Below are 22,213 nucleotides of genomic sequence, written 5' to 3' on the forward strand. Positions count from 1 at the left end.
CAGTAATGTATCAGTATCAGTATCAGTAAGTACAATGGAAACTTGCCTCTAATATAGAAATATACACTTCCGAAATGTAATCTGGATGGCGTAGCACCGGCCATATCATCGGCAAAAACGTGGAAAACGAGATCACAAAAATAACGTGCAGAAAAACAAAACACGACCGTTCGCAGCCAACGCCTACTGTGATCTAAAAAACTTAAGAACCTTTGAAAAATAAAAAAAATAACTGTTGAGGATTGTCGACTTACCACAAAATAAATTGTCCACTGCTCTTCACAATGCAATTCAAAGTATTCGTACATCTACGTCATCATCGACAAAACAAATCACCCAAACGAATCAAATAATTACCTGTCGAGCGATGAGTTTGCCGCCAATACGCCGCCGGCTATGATGCACACACCGCCCAATGATTTGTGGAGGAAACATTCCGCCGTCTATCACAAAAAAAAAATGTTCGCACACTTAGATGATGCCCCTCCCTGCAAACAAAACATCGCCGCAGAGCTGAATACGGAGATTTATCGGCTATTTTATTTCACTTTGAACAGCATTAATAATCGACAACGCACATTTTTGACAGAGATATGAAGGCAGCAGGCGATTATCAGCAAAAACTCGACGCGACGCATCGACCTATCATCGATGCGGAGAAAGCGAGCCGCCTGCTGCCATCGATAACTTATTAGCCGCCCGAAGGTTCGCAGCGAGCTCAAACGCCCCTCGCAAGACAGCGCAAAACCGTGAAAACAAAAGCAATAAGCTTAATTATCTGATTTATGCTTTCGTCGCCTGGAGAGAAGCGGCGAACCCAGTTCAAGCCTGCCCCACCATCTCTACCAGAATCCGATCGCGTTGCGGTTTTTCAATTTTTATTCAATTACCGTTCCTTCCGAATACTGCCGGCGGCTAATTTTCGCTAAATATATTCATCATCATTACATCAGCTTTACATCTTTTTAAACAAGCAGCCGCCACCGCCAGCAAGGCATAGAGTGCCATAACCGCAACAAAAACGTCCAGGGATTCGATCTCGCCTTGCAGCACTCGTCTCCCGCAAAAGGCAATCGGTTAACTTCTGTTAATTTCATGTTCTCTTCCGAGCGCGATTTACATAATTTCGCCTCTCGTCCAAGAGAGAGATTCCAACACCGAAGAAAGCGAGAAACTTCTTCGCAACTCTGCCCGCCGTCGCCGCCGCCGCAAACCAGCCGCCCGTTCGTAGCTAGGCGGCATTCTGCAACAAAAAACAAAGTCTTGTCATTTTTCTTCTCCTGCTGCCGCTGCTTTGCAAGCCATTCGCCGATCCGCGAGAAAAGTGTAATGAGTCTTGTTTTATTTTTATTGACATCATTACTCATCTTCATGAGAGGTGATGGCGGTGGCGGCCAAGTCGGCGTTGATGTTATGACCCCTTGGTTATAAGCCAGATTCTCACGCTATTCGCCCGCCAATCTGTCAAAGTTCGCCGAGGATCAATATGGCGGCCAGTGTGGCGTATTGATAGCGACCCTTCGTGTTATCAATATTGCTCCGACTCTGCCTCATTTTTTTTTCACATGCAAATTGATAAGCCACGGTTTCAAAGTACAACTCGCATGTAATCAGTGCCTACTGCGACCGTAATCATCAATAATGAAGGCTTAGTACGACTTTTTGTGGTTGAGCAAGCTTCGACCCAGAGTGGATCACAATTACAACATAATACTCGCAGTAGGCGAGCTGTGTAGTAGAGCTTATGTCAACCAATTCTGTTTTTGCTGTCGTGATGTGGCCTGCTTCGTTCCAAGCTTACCTTCAAGTGGCTCGAGGAAATGACAGTAGCGACGACAACAGCGACGATGCGCCGTACAAAAAGTACCCTCGTTGGAATATGAATATTTAAATCGATGGCTAAACAAATGAAATTGAATTACAATATCGCGCGCTGCTCTCTGAGCAACGAAATGACAGACCTGGTACTCGACTCTAAGAAAACACTTGCCCGCGCATGCGTTAATCGATTTTCAACACATGGCTCTGAATTGCTAATGAGCCGATTATCAATTCCGGCGACAACGATTGCGTCTTTTTGTTCTGGGAACCCTTCAGGGGTAACTCTACACACTTACACTCAGAAGGTGACAATCATTCTAACCTCTTTTTCCTTTCATTTTTTCTCCGTTTTTTCTTGCAGCCGTTCAACGAGGTCGCGTTCCACCGTCGCAACCGCCAGGCCTCCCCTATGGCCAGTACTCGATACCTAACGGGGACGCCGTCACCGGTTTCAATGGACACTCGTATCTTAGTTCCTACATCTCGCTACTACTCCGGGCGGAACCGTATCCCACCTCCCGGTACGGGCAGTGCATGCAGACGAATAACATCATGGGCATCGACAATATCTGTGAACTGGCAGCACGGTTACTGTTCTCTGCCGTTGAGTGGGCCCGAAATATCCCCTTCTTTCCGGATCTCCAAGTGACGGATCAAGTAGCGCTACTGAGGCTTGTCTGGTCTGAACTGTTTGTGCTAAACGCATCTCAGTGTTCGATGCCACTGCACGTGGCACCTCTGCTGGCAGCTGCCGGCCTCCACGCATCCCCCATGGCCGCCGATCGTGTGGTCGCCTTCATGGACCACATCCGGATATTCCAGGAACAGGTCGAGAAACTGAAGGCGCTGCACGTAGACTCTGCCGAGTACTCCTGTCTGAAAGCAATAGTCCTATTCACAACAGGTAAAATGCTGGACTATCTCTTCGGAGATGTCCACGCACTGCTTGCAAAAATCAGCTCCACACTCCAAACCTTGCAATCCGAATCCGATGTCATCCATCTGGTGCAGATGCAAATGTACCATCTATCCTCTCAACTACCCACTAACACAACTAACAATAGTAGCTTATCACCAAATACTTCCATAAACACTACCAATAGCAGCAGCGGGAACTCCTCGCTCAACAACGTTTCCGGGTCGTCCTCGTCTGGATCGCTGACGGTGGCGGTGTCTCAAAAAGCCCCTACTTCACTGGCTTCACCCTCGGTAACAACTACCGCGGCTGCCACCAGTGAATCCACATCCGCCGTCAGCTCCAGCAGTTCGACAACCACGTTGAACAACAACGATCTCAAAACCGCCAACAACAATCTACCTCAAGCCAGTGAATCTGGCTCCACCGCAACAGCAGGTAACTCAATCACAGCAGCCGGTGTTGGTGCCCTTTTCGGCAGTAGTGCACAGTCCAAGACTCCACCCCTGCCGGCATCGTTGTTCAGCTTCCAGGCGACCCCGAATCGGTCCTACCATGGAACGCTGGATGACTTCGTCAATCTGAGCAGCAGCAGTCCGTACGGAGTCGGTTCGTCTCCGTTCGGAGCGGCCGGCTTCGGTTCCGGTGGGATCTTTAGCCCTTACGCGAACGGTAGCCTGCAGGGGACCTCGGGGTCCAAGTATCTCAACAGTAGTGCCGAGTACAAGTTTTCTCCGTACAGCCCGTGGAGTAGACGATAGATTCTTAGCTGTAGACCAAAGTCGCGGTGTTATGACGGTTCGATTCGTAGCACTTGAAGCGTTGTAATACTTGTTACCTAACTAGATGTAAACGTTGTAATTGTCCTGTATAGATCAGCTAGCTTGTAGCCCATTATTTATTGGTGTATTTATTTAATTTATTCGTTACGTTTAGTTAGATGTAGCTTTTCGTGAACGTATTGTACCGAGCCAAAATGCAAGAACAATAAATCTTCGAGTTTGTTTTAACGAAATCGTAAGAAAATCCGTCGTTTTAATTTAGCTTAGTTATAGAGCATTTATGGTATCGGTTTACATTTCTTTAAAGTGAGCTCAAATGCACGGTAGAAACGTTAGGGAGTAGGCTGTAGTACAAAATCGCGAACGCGAAGCCTGCTTAGATCGTTTCCGTCTCGGTAGAACCCATTCAAATAACGAGACCATTTGCAGTAGGTAAAGAAATTAGACCGTCCGTCGTCGTCGCGTTGATTTCGGGTTGTTAAGTCTGCAGCTACAACTTCACATTGCTCAATCGGATTACTACTCCTCGATGGCATAAATCTTCCCTTTCACCCCTCGTAATCGTCGGGAAGCAATTCTCGTCGCGTCGGAGAAGAAAACGAGCAGGAATTTTCTGCGCGAAAATTCCAAATAAACACCGTAACACAGCCCTTCCCAATTCCCCAGCCCTGCCCACAGGGTTGTCATCACTCTTAAATGCAGAACAAAACCAGGAAACGGTTGAAATATGCACTCCATTGCCGTTGCCCGCTCGAGATGACGATACAGCTTCAGAGGAAGCACCGAAAAAACGTAAAAACAAAACAGACACGGAACATGAATTCATGTCTCGCGCGCGCGAAATTTCCATCTTCATCATCGCAGAAACGGAGAGGAACGGCTTCGGTTGGAACTCTTACATCAAGAAGCCGGTCTCGTCGACATAACCTAAAACGTGCTTTGAAATCTCCTCAGTGCGATACCGTGTTGCCGTCTCGGCATGTTTCACGGGAATTTCTTCACCGGTCCTTCCCCTTCACAGCCTACCTAGATATTGGAAATCCTCAGCACGGCAATAAAAATCCAATCTTTGTCCAGCTCTAATTGAATTTGACAGTTAATAGCTGACACGAGAGCGTTGTTTTTGTCTCCGCTTCTCAACACAACAAAAGGCAACCCTTCGACTTGACGGGTGGGGGGGCTTACCAATGCTGCTGCTGATGCAATGAGCCTTCGCCTCTGCCGTAAAGTCGCAAGCTTTATAGGCCTGCTAAAATTTACTGTATTAATAATTTCGCCTTTTACGATTATTATGATGATTATGTTTTATTGCGATAATACTCACACGTCGACTGCCGCGTGCAGTCAGTCATCGCGCCATCGGGAGGGATTGGCTCCGGTGACGAACCCGCGGCGACCTTTCGCACCTATTTTCACAATTTTATAGCCATTGCAATTCCATCCGTAAGTTACGGCAACTGTACCTAGTGCCAACATTGCCGCGCTGTGCAGGCTTAGAGGCTTCTCCTCTCCTTTAACGTGGCACTACTACTGCTGGAACAATTGCAGCCTTCGTTTGAAAAGTTCGCGGAAAACTTACGTAAAAATGCAATAAAAAAAACAGTGACGAGGATCATCCTTTGATGGCAGTAGGCGCGCAATGACATACAGCCATTGAGCAACAGTTCTTATAATAGGGCTCTACACAGAAATCAATCTCTTTCTTTCACTCTTCATTAAAAATAGTAAATTACAAAGCCAATAATATTCAAATCTCATACGAAATCAAAACAGTGTTTGGAGGGGCATCTAATTCTTCCGAAAGAGGTGCACTTTGCGAAAAAGGACCACGTGATTATTGAGCTGAAATCGAATTCAGGTTAACTTCTGCGTTCATGAGTCCTCTCATGGCGTAGGGGTAACGCGCCCTAACTAGAGATCAGGGAGTCGTGCGTTCGATTCTCACTTTTTCGCAAATCTTCACATCAATTTGTCCATTTAATCCAATTATCAAAATCTTACTCAAAATCAAAATAGTGCAGAGCCCCATAGAGAGAAATAAGGAGGAGAATGTTGTACTGACTAGATTTTAGTCTATTACTTAACACTAAGATTTTTCAGGGAATTCTACGTGATTAGTAGATTTTTATTTCGTTTCTGGCTGAACTTTGAGCTTGGCTTGCATCAAACATAGCTGAATAAATTGACAGATGAGAGATCATTGTAGGAGGAGGAATCTAACAATACTAACTGATCTAACAAAACTAACTTTGAAACCATACCCTTGCTTCTAAAATAATGGATCAGCGTTTGTCAAACTACGATTTGTACTCGCCGATTTAATACAAAAATAGATAAAAGGAAAGATAAGATAAATACACAGACAAACAGACGTAACAGCTAGAACAATTATCAATTTGAAACATAGTCACGTGAACATTTATGCCCAATGCTAAAAACACTTCATTTGGCCAACCGCGCACTAGATGGCGGTTGAGAGCAAACGGCAAACTCGAACAAAAGCGATGCGAGCACCGCGAGTGGCCCGTCGGCCAACTACCTAGTATTGAAATTGTGCGCTATTCTGCTGTGCGATGAAAATATTAAGAGTGTTGCGTCTGTTTGTCTGTGATAAATACTTACAGAAGATACGGACTAAGCCTGATTTGTTGCTGAAATGTAATTTCTTGGCCCACCTTGATGCATGGAAAAAAACACCGAAAAATCTGTAAAATTATTGCACAAAATCATCCGACCGGGCATTTAATTTCCAACTTATCGATCCATATTAATATTTTGAACCCTCTAATACTCAAATTTTTATTTATGATCCAAGTATCAGTTTTCGCTTTCTAAACTTTAATTTTGAACATCCCTATCCTTCTTCATTTTTTCTTCCTGTTCAAGGTACCGATTTCCGATAATAATAAAAATTCAAGTTTTTGCAAAACTTTTGAAAATATATTTTTTTATTAAATTTAATTTTCCGTGTAACTAACGATTTGAAATAATTTCAACTCCACCAGACTCTGCTTCTGTGATACATTGATTAGAGAAAATGTACACATTTTTGAACTACACGTTAAATTAGGTTTAAGCCAAAAATAAAATGATTTTGATATCCGAGCTAAGAGAAAATATACGAAATTCCAAAAGGTACTCCATCTAAAGGCGGGGTTTGGTATTAAAGGGTTAAAGGGAGATAGTAAATTTGTTTCTATTTCGGTTAAGTTATAGAGTTCCAAAAAAAAATCACTATTTTAGTTGTTTACAGATCAAATTCTGAAATTTATTTCACACGATTCTGAGATTTATTCTCAGTGTTTATATGTTTTGTCTACAGTGTTGCCAGATACGTGATTTTTTGATGAAATGTCTCAAAATCATTTTTTCTCAAATGAGATTGAACTGCTTTCACGGAAATTACATTTCCATTGGAAGTTTGCCCATTGAAAATAATCAAGATGAATATAAACCAAACACATGTTTCGAATTTTCAAGAGTACATTCATATAGAACCATACTTTGACGCTGAAAACTTGCTCGATTCCTTACTTCAGAAAATGAGAAACAAGATTGTCCTACACAGTTGCCAGTCAATAAGGCCGGAACAAATTTGAAATTTTACTTTTGTCTCTCCCCCCTTCAACATTTTCAAAAAGTCAGAAGGGGAAAATAAATAAATTATCTTAGTTTTAGTGTTGATTTTCATTATTTTCCGTGTTTTTTGCTAGTTTTGTTTTTCGTCTTTACCGTATTACATGAGATAACATGTGTTATTGGATTACAAGTCCTCAATTTGTTTGTTTTACTGTAACAGTGTGGCCTATGAAAATAGATTTTTTTATGATTTACATGGATTCTTCTTCTTCTTGGCATTACGTCCCCACTGGAAAAGAGCCTGCTTCTCAGCTTAGTGTTCTTATGGTACTTCCACACTTATTAACTGAGAGCTTTCAGTGTCAAAGTTGCCATTTTCGCATTCGTATATCATGTGGCAGGGAAGTCAAGGAAATTTCCATAACGAAAAGACCGGGAATATTACATACATGTTGGACCAAATTGAAAAAATCTAAATATGATTTCAAGTTGCATATAAGTGCAACATTTTCGCAGTCTTTTTAAAATTGTTAATAGCTAGAGTACAATTTGGAAGCTGTTTTATGAAAAATGTTATGCGATGTTAAGAATAAAAAAAATGTCGTGTTTTTTATTCAAACATTTTGATTTGACGCATATATTAATTGAAAAATGTTGACTTTTCCTGAATTTCCATTTTATTATTTTTTGTCCCCCCCTTGACACATTTTGGTGGAAGGTGACAAAAGTAGATTTTAAGATTTGTTCCGGCCTAAATTTAGGAAAACGAATGATTGCTGATCATTTGTTTTTTTTGCTATGTTGCCACTATGCTATATAGACAGTCAGTGACAAAAGTAAGTAACCAAATGCTGTTTTTCTATACAAAATGCTCAAGTTTTGAGATCCGTATCTCAGCTGAGTATTAACTGAACTCAGCTGAACTGAACTCAGGGGTTGTTTTATCTGCATCCATTTGCCTCCCTGATAACAACAAAACTATAAAAAATTACCATATATTACTAAAATATGACAATATTTTTTCCTGTTTAGAACCAATATTTCTTCCTGTTTGGTAGAGATGGGCAAAAAGAATCAGAGCCGTTCAACAGATCCGGATCACTCAAAAGAGTGAGTGATCCGTGGGTCGTTTTTTCGGTTCATTTGATCTGTACGGATCAGACAAAAAGTGACCCGGGAAAACAACGAACCGATTCTTTTCCCCTATTCTCCTTCGTTCGTTTTTCGGCTTTATAAACTTTAACGCTTGACACGTGCCTTGCTTTGCGCGCCACTGCACACATGCAAACACAGTTTGCTGCAGCTCCGCACTCTCAGCATACATATGGCACACAGGCGGATAAAAGATTGACTGAAAAAGAGTGTCCACTTGGCAAGGCACCTTTTTGGATCGGGTAGGGGAAATCGGACGAATATCTCTTGAGTTTTTGGAGAAAAATGTCCGAAGAATAAGAGAGCGAAAGATACGACGCATGTCGCGCAACAGAGAATGAACTGCTCTTTTTCCGTTCGCTCTTTCTTTGCAATCCGGTTCACTGAAATGAGTTGTTTTGCCCATCTCTACTGTTGAGAACCCTTTTCACGAAATAGTGTATTTTGATTATTTACATCATTTTGTAGAACAGTGTCATCATAAAAAACATCAAATTTTGAAAACCATATAGTTAGTTTCTTTTATAAAATTTCTTTGTGTGTCACTAGGGTGACCAGATGAAGAGTTCATTTATTCAACAAACTTGTTTCAATTCAATTAGTTTACAACTTTTTCATAGACACCATATTTCAAAATTATCACATAACAAAGTTAAAATTTGCAACGCCCCCTGTGACACGATTTCGAACTAAATGCTTTGGTCACCCGATATGCTATATTATATGACATTTTACTTCATAATGACCTAACTGACATGAGCGATTCCTAAACATCGATCACTTATAACTTCGCTGATTTAGATAAATCCGTAATAACTCTTGTTAATGAACCAAGATATAGTGACTTTTCATCCTACAGCACGAAAATAAAAGAAAAGGACAATTTACACCATCTTCAGCCAAAGGCTGCACAGACTGAACAATCAATTTCGTTTGACGAAAAGTTTCCACCGACTGGAGCGGGAATCGAACCCACGCCGCGTGGCGCAATACGCTTGAACGACTAGCGCCGCTAACCGCACGGCCGCGAAGCCCACATATGTTAAGAAAAGAGATCCAGTTTTCTGCAATAAGGTAAAGAGAGCAATGATGAAGACAATCAGATTAATGCAGCCCTTATGAAAAAAAACAATGCTGTCACTCTATTCACAGTCTGGCGAAGAGGAAATCCCAAGAACTGGCAACGTGATAATCTCACTACAATTGCTAGTAACTGAACAAAAAGTTCAAGCTTTTATGTGACCTTTTTGTTTGAACAATGACAAAACAATATTTTTTGTCGATCCATTAATTAGTTTCATAAAGGTCAAATTTCGCTGAATATTTTCGAACTGTAATTTGTTTTAATACCAATAAAGTGTTGGAAATTTTTCCTGTAATGTAGAAATAATAAGTTATTATTTTTAGTTAAATTAAATATTGCTACGGTCACAATACTACTCACCGATTCAAGATGCATTGTCTACCTATAAACTAGGACAGGACGTGACAGCTCAACTAAGATTTCCCTGTTGTTTTTCACTCGATAATCTTGACGATACAAGTGCCAGTATCCTTTTCAAGCAAATCTTGTAAACAAATTCAAATATCAAGTCTCATAATTTGATTGTTTCTTGCACAATTCATGCATTTAGTGCAATGGAGGATGCTAGTTTGTTTTAAAAATAAGGTTTATATTCAAAACCGGGGATTTATAAGAGAATTTAGGAGCACATGTGGTGAACGTAATACAGTGATACCTCCATGAGTCGATGTTCCATGACTCGATATCGACTCATGGAACCATTCTGAAACAAAAATTTCATGGTTACTATGATGGTCCCTAGAAGCAGCTTTCCAAAGGATTGCTGTTCCATGACTCGATATTTCCATGAGTCGATGGTCCCTTCAATATCGACTCATGGAGGTTTCACTGTATCGAATAAAAAAGATTTAAAATTAAAAGACTTACTGATAAATTCAATTTTTTTCTGCTGAATTCATAAGATAAAGGTTTTTGAGAAAACTGATTTTGCCTTCACCATTATTTGACCACTATTTTGCATGATTGTTTATATTCAAGAAGACACATTCAACACGCTGCATAAAAAAAGTTAACGATTTTTGGGCATTTGTCCCACTGTGTGTCGCAAATGTGAAAAAACGTGTTTTTATACGAAAGCGCTGAATTTAGTCAAGGGCTATCTGTTGAACTCATCTTTAAGTTTCATTAGTGGAGAAATATCAAAGAATTTTAATTTAGCAAAATAAACTTAGTAAGAGGCTTTCATGGCTTTGGTTGCATAGAGTGTTTCCAAATATTGGTATGGAATTGTTAATCATAAAATCTTGACTATATTGCTGCACACTATTTTAGATGCGTCCATTACCAGGAAGCTCACTGACACAGTAGAGCTTTTTGGTGTGGGGGTGAGTGGTGGGTTTGAATTTTGATACAACTTTGTTCCTTTCTAACATTCTGCAGCAGCTTAACGGGATGTTGTTGAACTCTAAGCACAATGTGCCCAAATTCCTGATGCCATTATATGAAACGTCAGAATGCAGGTGAATGCGAGTGACTGGAGATGTTTTTTTTTGTCTGCATGAATTGTAGCAGATTTCGCAGTTATCTTGGGAAAATGTTTTGCTGCCTAGGGTAAGTATTCCCTTCGTTGTGGGTGTTCCTATAGTTGCGGTAGTGCCGTTTTCACTGATTTTATTACATTAGCCACATAACCGACACTGCCAATCGAGGTATTGGCTTGTTGAAACACGGAATAGTTGGAAAAAGCGTTCAAATTGCTTTAAAACTGATGAAATATCACTAAAATTGCTAAAACTGTTCTTGCATGTACCAATTGTTGCGGTAAAATGTTCCTATAGTGGAGGATCCCATAAGAAAACCACGGATACCTCAAGTAGGAACACAAATTAAAAATATACCGCAACTAAAGGAACAGTGAACCAATAGACTTAAAAGACTAAAATACAAAAAGAAGAAATCTGATCTTTTTGAAAATAAATCAGCTAGCAACTATGCCAAATTTATCACGCAGCACTGGCAATGTTGAATCCATCGCCAAAAATGGGGCTCACAGGTTTCATGTGTTTATTTCACATAGGTTTGCATAGGTATGCAAAATAGACTAAAATGTGTGGAGAACAGATGTAATGAGTAAGGCATACTTTACGTAAAACATGAAATGCACAAAATACGCTATTACAGAAGAAGCAAAATTATCGTGAACGGTACCATTTTTGCGTGAGCCGTTTTCAGAATATAAAAAAAATGTTCGAACAGTATGATAGACCAATATGATAGAAGAAAGGCGAAATATATTCAGAATAAGAACTCTTTGTGTTTGGATGATTGTGCGTGGGATAGAATTCATCTGTTGTATGACTCAGAGCTCTAAAGGTAGTAGGTTAAGGTGATTATAGAACGAAGCCAAACCTCAAATTTTCAGGAGCACAAGACTTGAGAACCAAACAGCGCTCCGCGTTGAAAATCTATCCCGTTGGTCACCACCAGCAAGCAAGCAATTTGATTGGTTTTCAACGCGAACTGTTGTCAGATTCTCACGTCTTGTGCAGTTGAAAATTCGAAGTCTGGCTTCGCTTTATAATCACCTTAATAAATGGCACTAGATTTGGTAAGTATTTTTGAAATTTGTTTAGGGGCGGTCCATTAATTATGTAAGGGTTTTAGGGGGGAGGGGGGTCTGAGATTTCTTACGCGCCATACAATTTATTTTTAATTTTCATACAAAAAATCTTACCATGGGGGGGGGGTCGAAAAACCCCGAAAATTGTCTTACGTAATTAATGGATCGCCCCTTACGACTGTACGACATGCAGTTGAAGTCGTAAGTTTTTATTTTTTATTTTTTATTTTTTTTTTAAGGCACTCTGTGCTTGTGGCCACTACTGTGCCGGACTCAGTTATTCTGTAGCTTCTTTATCGATACAGATCTATTTTCAACTTATCTATATTTACATCTAGTTTCACTCTCTCCTACTCTTTTACTCTGACACCGAGCAGGTAGGAGAGAGCTCTGCTATTAGTGAGGCTAGCTGCCTGCGAAGAGGGTCAGTTTGTCTCAGTCACCATCTGATACTGACGGAGGATGGATGTGCTCCCCAAAGCACGGTCCTCTGTGAGGCGTCTTCTGGTGGCTGGACGGGTTTTTTGTGGAGGGGCTGGGAATCGAACCCATGACCTTCCGCTTATGAAGCAGAAGCGTAACCTCAAGGCTACAGACCCCCCTAAGTCGTAAGTTTTGACTATCAAAAAGAAAACGCATATTAAGGCTGCCGTGATTTGCTTCAAAGCTACTGAAGACTGTGTAAGAGCAATTTGTTTCATCATTCATCAATTAGGAACAAAACTCGAAATTCAGAACAGTTAGATCTAGTTAGTTTCAGAATTGTTTGGTTCAGGTAGCGTCCATTTATTACGTAACGCTAAAGTTGTCAATTTTTAACCACCACGCTTGAGCCTACTCCCCCTCCCCCTAGAGCGTTACGTAATTTGTGGATGGCGCACTATGACTAAATCATGCTGAATTTGTTTATTATTTAGTTCATTATCTTGTGAGTTTCTACAGGAATACTTCTGGTATTTCGCCAGGATTGTACGACATTTCCCAGAATGACGTTCCCCAGAACGACATTCCCCAGAACGCCATTCCCCAGAATGGGACATTCCCCAGAAAACCATTCCCCAGAATGGGACATTCCCCAGAAAAAAATAACAAGAGATCTTTAAGGTGTTCAAATCCAGGAAAATGGTAAATAGTAAATAGTGAATGTATCTAACTGGAAAATTCGAGAAAACCATAATTTTCATAGGTAAAACATTTTCGTATTGTTTTTTTTTTATTTTTAACGGTAGGACTGTCGGTTCGTTGAAGTCTTTCATTTATTGAATGGAGAATCTTTAAATCAAAAATTCTTAACAATTAACCAGCTATGGTCGGAAATGTAATTCGAACCATTTGGAAGATTTTTATATTTTTTGACGATTTTCTCGTCGAAAAAGTTAAAATTTAGCGTGACATAATATGTGAACCATCCCTAATTATTTAGCCAATAAACCTAGGAAGAACAGCATATTTTCAAAAGAAGGGAGAATATGCCATAAAAGCAGAAAAACAAATTCCATTAATTTACTTTGTGACATATTACACTACACCAATCTCCCTTTGAAAGTACAATTAGAAAGAACAGCCAATTTTAAAAGAAGGAAGAATAACTATGAAAACAAAAAAACCAATAGCTTGGATCAAGTTTGATCATAAAACACAGTATGGCATATGTAGGAACAGCTTATGTTAAACGGTTGAGCTACTTTTCCTCGAATGTCGGATTCCCAAATGTCGTTTCCCGAACGCCAGTTCCCAGAATGCCAGTGCCCCGAACAACCCGTTTCCTCGAATAGCCTAGTTTCCGAAAAGTTTTTAGCTCTTATAATTATCATAACTTTTGTGTTTCGAGGTGGTAACGAACCGGTCATCTAATATGCACCCTTCTTCACTTGATTGGCGGTTCTTTCGAGTTTCACCATCATTGGCATTTTTGGCAAGATATATTTAGTCGAGGATGACGTTCAAATCTATATTATCTTCTTCTTTTAATTGTTAATCATTCATTCTAGTTCAGCACCCAGTCCTTAAGGACTATTCTTGCACCTGTTTGAACTGCATCACTATTCGGGGAAACGGGTCATTCGGCAAGGTGGCATTTTGGGAAATGATATTCAGGGAAACAACAGTAGCACAATTATGAAATTAATTAAGACACAATTAAGAAAATTTTAAAACAGCATTTTCCTTCTAAGATTATGGTTGGGTCTGCCGATGAACCACTTAGCCACAAAACCACCTCTTTCGTGATTTTTTAACCGTACAAACTTTTTGAAATTTGTATGCCACACCCCCCCTTCCATAGAAGACCAAGTGATTTATGGACGGCAGCATAGATGGTTTGCCTGAGAAAAAGGAAGCAAACACTCGCCGTTCAAAAGATTTTTTAACTCAATTCCGATTTTATTCGCTTGAGATCCATAATAATGAATTTGACAAAATAATATTTTTGGTGAATTGACGTCTGTGTCCGGAATTCGAAGCTTCTGGGAATTCAAATCAATTCAGTAGGTACATTTCTTAACGACAAAAAAAACTAAACTACCAATTTTTTTCCACTCTTTACAAACATATAAAACCCATTTTGGGGAATGTCCTATTCTGGGGAATGGATTTCTGGGAAATGTCCCATTCTGGGGAATGGGTTTCTGGGGTTTGACTTTCTGGGAAATGTCCTACAACCTTTCGCCAGTATGTGTGAAAGTGTTACTTAGATCATTAATTATCCTTTTAAAATTCGCTCTGGAAATGTTCTAGGCGTTCTTCCTTAGATTCTGTAGAACTTACTAAAAGGATTACTTCAATGAATTCTTCAAAGTTTCAACGAGGATCCCCAGACAACCAAAATGTACGTATAACGAAATCACCTGGAGGCTTTGTATGTGCAAAATTTCACTTATAAGATGTCGCGAAAAGGCCTTCTACGTACAAAAGTGGAGGCAATATGCGTGTATAAATATTCTACCGAACTAACCTGTGATCTTATGCGACTCAACTTATGATAACAAATGTTGATTTGACAGCTGCAACGGATTGATTCGACTTACTTTGTACGAGTGTACGGGACGAAACAAAATGTACAAATGAACTCAGAAAAGAAGGGTTTTATGCGAGGAAGCTCATCATTCTGACGAGTTTATCCACGGTGTTTTGCGGGTTTGATGTAATAAGTATGAATAAACGAGTTGTAACGTGAACTTTCATGCGATTTCTGGTTGTCTGGGTCCTTTATTGACTATAATCGACAAATTTAAGTGATCTTATAAACAATAATCATAGGCAAAAACATTTTTGATAATTCATGATATTTGCCCTAAGTATTTCTGCAGGCATAACACTAGTGATTTTGCTGGGATTTGCTCAAGAATCCCTTAAGGGCACCTCAAAAGATTCAGCTTCTCTAGTTTTCTCTTCTTGGAATCCACCAGGAGTTACACCAGGCATTATTGCAAATATTTATCTTACCTTTTTCGCAAAGTCTCCATAAAAAATAGTTCCAAGTCTCCTTTTCATGTATTCGAATCCTCTGAGCATAATCTCAATAGCGAAAAAACACAGATTGGAGTACCTTGTACCTTTTAATTCAGTTCTAAGATAAATAATTAGGACGGAATCGAAAAGTACAAGGTACTGCAAGTTCCAAGAGGTTTTCCTTGATTTCCACCGGACTATCTAGGGAAGGGACAACTTTTACTTTTTCAGCTGTTTTCACAGTTGTTGGATAAAGTACTTACGCATTCGCTAGTTCTATATGTAATATCCAGGCATTGCAGAATTCGTTCTGAGTTCATTTCGAAGCACGACTAAAAGAAGCGAAGAATAGCATTTTTTCTGTATCGGTCCATGATCAGCAATGATTCGCAAGTTACAACTTGATAAATAACAGATATGAAAGAGAGTCCCAAAGAGAAAGAGAGCGATGATAAAACCCACTTTTCTCACTTATTTACCATTTGAGGGAAGGTGTTTTACTATACTGGCATGATAAACTATCCCCGAGCGATTCTACCCCATTACACCGAATCCCATTACCCCGAATGCCATTAACCCGAACGCCATTACCCCGAATTCCAAAACCCCGAACGACCCATCACCCCGAATGGCATTACCCCGAATTCCGATATGACGGGGAAATGTCATCCATATCATCATGTCAAGATAATTGTAAATTCGGGGAAATAGCATTCGGGGTGATGGAATTCGGGGTAATGGTACATTCGGGGTAATGGAATTCGGGGTGATGGCATTCGGGGAAATGTCATTCGGGGTAATGGGGTAGAATCCCCCGAGCATATGATAGCAACAGTGTCCTCCAGGTTTGAAGCTTATTTAGATGAGTTTTATCGTGCACTGTTATCTTCCTGATACAATCAGAGCTGTTGCAGTGGACGATAAACATACTTTCATGATGTGTTGCGGATCATGATGGTTATTGAGAGTGATAAGTAAGATATACTCTCAATTTTCTCAGAATTCAACCCCTGAAACATCCACTCACATTTATTTTTTCGACAAACGTCATCGACTTTAGTTAATGATGGTGATTTGGTCATGCACGAAACTCCACTCGACAAGCATAACCCAATTCTTGCTCAAGGGTCAAAGCTTAACGTCAACGTCATCGACACTTAATTCATAGGGCCCAAAACTCAAACATCAACAGCTCTGCAAACAAGATTTCATTTGTTTAATCCCGTAATGTGATTACAAACTGTCAAAAAGTCCTGCACATCACAACGAACGAGGATAAGCAGGCCCGATCGATGACAAATATTGTCACAAATCGTGTATCGTCTCCCGCCAGCGTCAGCGTTGAACACCGAAATAATAACAGACCATCGCGCGCTAGAGCCTTTCGTCGGATTCGGTTCAATGAAAACTTACTGGGCCACTTCCTTTGCCTCCTCCCACCAACCAAAGTCATACATCATAACACGCAATTACACCAATGTTCGAAAAGGCAGATATGCACCCTCTAACCTAACCTTAATCACCTTAAATATAATAAAATAAAATAATCCCCTATGGTCGTCGGTCGGTGGTGCTTTCGTCATCCCTCGGCCATTGCACAGTGGGAAAAACCAGACCCGTATCCGGACTAAAACTTAGATATAGGGCAAAATCGTACAGAACATATCCCGGTTTTTTACCAGATGATGCAGAGAACGAATTTTGTTTTTTAATTGATTAAATTGGATTTATTTCTATATTTTACACTAAACAGCTTGAAAGGCACAAATTTAGAAATATATGTAAAACACTGATTGTTTCGTAAATTCTGAACTGAATTAAACCTGCACCAAACGATTTATTGAGCAACTTTTTATAGGAAATGCATAATTAAATTAATTTATTTTCACAATTCTAATTCAAATGCTTCTAAGTCCGATTACTGGTCATATTTTGCCCACTATGACAGTGGGTTGAATCCAGCGCTCTTCAACTAGAGGCGCCTGTTTCCGTTCCGTTGCATGACGATGTTATCGACCGGTACATCATCGCATCGGTCAAGCTATCAACGACTGACCACTTCTAGCGAAGCACAAAACATGTCTCGCTGCCACCATTCAGCCATTCGGGGAAACACCCCCACTGGATATGCACCGGATATTGTCATGTTTTTCCAGCGGGAGGTTTTTGCTTTCGTTGATCCCGAAGGTCCCGGAGCCAAAGCCCGAACAAAAGTGCAAGTGCAACTGTGTGTTTTCCTCATCGGCCTCGGAACGACCAACCGGGCTGGCCGATCGGCCACTAGAAATAACAAACAAAATCCTTATTGTGGAAACGAGCGCCACCTGCCGAACCAATCCGGTTATGCGACAAAGCAAGCGCCATTCGGTGGTAGGCTCTGCCCGTGTCGCAGTAGGCCAATCAAGGTAAAGGAAGCCGACTCCGGGAGCAAAAAAATCCCTAATCCTCAGTAAGCCATATTATTAATTTCTGGTGGTTGGTGGCTTTTGTTACCCCGACGGTAAGGGTATGCGATATTTCGGATGGTTTCGGTAAATACAGCGAAAACGGAACTCCGAGGAATAATGGAATGCTTCTTCTTTTTCTTCTTGGCAATACGTCCCCACCGAAGACTAAGCTTCCTTCTCAGCTTATTGTTCAATGAGCACTTCCACAGTTATTAACTGAGAGCTTTCTTTGCCAAAGTTGACATTTTCGCATTCGTATATCGCATGGCAGGTACGATGATACTCTATGCTCAGGGAAGTCAGGGAAATTTCCATTATGAAGAGATCCTGGACCGACCAGGAATCGAAGCCATACACCTTCAGTATGGCTTTGCTTAATAGACTTTAATCACAAGGCTAAAGAAGGTCCCCAAATGCATATCGCATACCCTAACCCGGCGGCCTACTATGACCGCTTGGTGACTGCCTTCTTGACAACGCACCCAGCAACCCACACAACACGCATGAGAGCATTATCAATTTTTGGTTTTGTGGCTTTCCACCTCATCGACGATGGCTTTTCTGGCACCCGAGGGGATGAGAGTGGTAACTTCAATGCCCGAGTGAGCGCGTTTCAATTTCACTTGGTCAGGCCACGACCGGTGTGACACCTTCTGTTGTTGGACGGACGCACAACAAGGGCCAGTGTGGTCGCGCTTTTCAGGAAAACGGCCAGTCGTCGGCGCTTCCTTGTCTACTCGAATGCGGCTTCGGCTGGACTACGTATAAGCTCCAGAGACAGTCACCAGAGGTGTTATTTTTTCTGCCTGGAAAATGAAAAAATAATAAATATGTTTCGATTATATTTATGGAGCGGAACGGGCCCAAAACCGAGGACGAACGTAGTTCCTCTACTCACAGTGCAGTTCGGTTTGGTGTGTTGTTTCGATAGGTAGAGGCTTCACGACCAATATGACTTTCGCAGTACCGCATAGCGAAACGAAAGCGAATGTGTGGAGGGCCGAATTCTGAAGAAGCTTTGGCCAGTCGGTGGTGTTGCTCTGTAACTATCCCATCATGTTATTGTTTCCAATATTTTACGCTTAAATTTTTGCATAAACCATCACAATCGGAGAACAATGACCGTCGACGTGTGAGCGGCTGGTTCTCAATAACTTTGAGAGAAATCGTTAGCAGTAAGTAGTGCGCATTTTACATGGTATCGTCTTTGGAGTTGCTTCCGCTTGGGCGTGGAGTGTTATGGATTACTGGGCGATATATCAAAAATTGACGGTTATCGATCATGTGAAAAAGACGGTCAGGCTGAGAAGCCAATTGTATGCAATATTATACTGTATAAACATTATGTAGAATATTGCCTGTCTTTCAAAGTTAGCATGTGGAAGCTAACATATTTGATGCAGAAGGAAGCTTTAAAGGATATGCAATAAAACTAAAATAGTTCGAAATGTTACTGAATTTTGAGAAAAAAAAAGAGAACATCGATACAACAGTCGGCCTATCACCATTGGCGTTGGAGAAAAGGAGGCGTAGGAACAAATAAGACCTAATTCAAAACAGAAAAACAGGAAATTTCAACCTAGATGAGTTTTTTTTTCAGATGGATGGCAGAAAGTTAACCTGGTATAAAAAAAAGTCAAACTATGAGTTCTTCCTTGGATTCTATTTCAATTTTTTAATTGAATAAATTTGTTGCTAGAACTCTAAACTGAATTTTTCAAAGCAAAACTTTCGAGGCCACCCTTGGATACTCTTCGAAGAATTTAGAATTTAGGAAATAAGTCAAATAATATTGTGAGATTTGGCCATACTTTTAACGTCAACTCTTCCTGGAGGACAACCACCTTCTATGTCTTCTTTTTAGAATTAGCATTAGCATTCAGCAATTTGCACAAATTCGTAGTTAGTACAGTCCTAGATCGTTGTACGAGGGTTGTCTTCTTCCCGTTTGTTACCATAGTCTGAGATTTGGGACTAACTTCTGACTCTTGGACAAGATTGACACATCCTCCAACTGCCGAGAGCTGTCCTGGCTACGTCCTTGCTGGGGGAAATCGGAAGGACTAAATAAATGAACACCTTAAGAAAGATGCAGAGAACTCTACGATCTGTCGTAGAAAATTAACAAAATACATAACATATTGCATAATAAATTCTTGTATTTTTTCTGGGCATTCTGATTCAAATCCCTATCTTACAAAATCTACAAAATGGTATATGGTTCTTGTCTTCGAGGAAATTTATGGAAAGCCACCAGAAATATTTTTGCTTCCAAAATTAGCATAGCGGGAAAGGAATCTGTGGTACCGTAAAACGGGGTAACTTTGATAATGCGAGACTCTCAACATACTAAACGAAATAACAAAGTTCCTATTAATCTGTTAAGCAAAACGAATGCAAAAGTAAAGAGTATTAGTATGACACTTCATGTTAAAGCTATTTCCGTTGGAATCAAGTACATTTGAGGATTTATATGCATACATGGAAATTTTATAAGATTTTAGCAAATTTGAAATGCTCTCAAACAATCTGTTCTACGATCACTATTTGATGAACTCATAATGAATTCGTCACTTATACTTGACAGCCTAGTTATAGTAGAACTCGAATTCGGACTCGAAACTCATAGCGAATACTATTTTTACAAACTGGGGCCAATTTTGTAATCTAAGTCAGAAATTTCCATATAGCGTTAAACGCCTAAAGATATGCAACGCCCTACAAATGTTCTATAATTCATTCAATTTTGTTCGAGTGATGCTCCATTATCAAAGTTACCCCAAAACAGAAAACCGACTTTCGATTATATGAAAAATTATATATCCATTAAGAATAAAATTTTTGGAAATCTATCAACTGGAATCGATAGTTAGGATACCAGTACTTGTTTTAAAAATATGAATTAAAATTTTTTGAAACAACATGCATAAATATTCAAGTTTTCTTCGAAAAAACTATCAAAGTTACCCCGTTTTACGGTAGACATTTAATACAATGTGTAAACTCTTTAATGAATGTTCGAATCCTCTGAGCAGAATCTCAAATAAAGAAAAGTAAATGGAGTACCGTGTACCTTTTAATTCCGGAATTAAAAGGTACACGGTACTCCATCTACTTTTAAGTTTCTCTACAATGTGTAAAGATAACCATGAAGAAATTTTGTGAGGATCTTCCTTAAAAACATTCCTTAGATATAGTTTAATCAATTAATGGCATAATCCACATTATACTGGCCCAGCTCAGTATGGGAGAAAAATAAAGTTGTATGATTCCACGGGGCACCCTCCAGGATCATTTCTTGGGATTAGACGAAGCCTTTCTGAAAAATTCAGCTCATTTGGTCGATCCATGAGCTGGCGCAATTGAATTGAAGTTAATAAGGGATTTTCAACTCAAACATATGAGCAACAGCACATCATCTACTGTTTGGTTCAGGAAAAATGATGATCGCGTTCAATTGGACCCAGAATGACAAAAACACTACTTGATGTAATAGCGAAGAATATTGTAGAAGATTGTATCATGATCAAAATTAATAAAGTTGGTGTTTTAACCATCTGAAGTATATCATGCAATACTGCTTGTATTTCTTCAACATAGCTTGGAGGTAGCCACTAAGCGCATCATAGCCACCTATGACGCTGAGCGAGCTGAGGCACATGTCGCATGCATATAAGTGACTGTACGGGAGTGCTGATCTAAGCCTAACTTTCAACAACTGAAAGAGTAATGAAAATGAGATTAAAACCAGATACAACCTTCTGCAATTATGTTCATTAGGGAATCAACTAGTGTATTTGTCATTCTGGGCATATTTGAACGCGAATAATTAGTATACGGAACGAAGCAGTGACATAGGATCAATTTTCAAAATATTTGAGACGAATATCCCATACAAACTTCAAATCGAATGCGCCAGCTGGTGAAGCAACCAATTGAGTTGAAATTTTTGGAGAGTGTTTTTCTTACCCTAAGGCTCATATCTAGGGGGTGCCCCGTTGAGTTTTACAACTTTTTTGTTTAACGCCAGAAAGAAGAAGAATGTGGATTAGACTGGCAATCCACATTCTTCTTCTTTCTGGCGTTACGTCCCCACTGGGACAGAGCCTGCTTCTATTCACTAAGAGCTTGCTATGCCAATGACCATTTTTGCATGTGTATATCGTATGGCAGGTACGAAGATACTCTATGCCGTGGGAAGTCGAGAAAATTTCCAACCCGAAAAGATCCTCGACCGGTGGGATTCGAACCCACGACCCTCAGCTTCTTCTTCTTCTTCTTCTTCTTCTTCTTCTTCTTCTTCTTCTTCTTCTTCTTCTTCTTCTTCTTCTTCTTGGCATTTACGTCCTCACTGGGACAGAGCCTGCTTCTCAGCTTAGTGTTCTTATGAGCACTTCCACAGTTATTAACTGAGAGCTTTCT

The 22,213-nt window shown here is 40.2% G+C and overlaps 1 protein-coding gene across 1 annotated transcript in view; it reads left to right on the top strand.

Moving 5' to 3' along the window:
• LOC5576000 (nuclear receptor subfamily 2 group F member 1-B) overlaps positions 1-22,213 on the top strand; it is a 279,752-nt gene that overhangs the window by 126,707 nt on the left and 130,832 nt on the right. Inside the window, exon 3 of the mRNA XM_021849024.1 lies at positions 2,183-2,725. Within this exon, the coding sequence (XP_021704716.1) occupies positions 2,183-2,725 (543 nt within the window). The remainder of the gene's footprint in view (positions 1-2,182; positions 2,726-22,213) is intronic.

Source organism: Aedes aegypti, chromosome 3 (genome assembly GCF_002204515.2).
Source record: "Aedes aegypti strain LVP_AGWG chromosome 3, AaegL5.0 Primary Assembly, whole genome shotgun sequence".
Classification (NCBI taxonomy): Eukaryota; Metazoa; Arthropoda; class Insecta; order Diptera; family Culicidae; genus Aedes; species Aedes aegypti.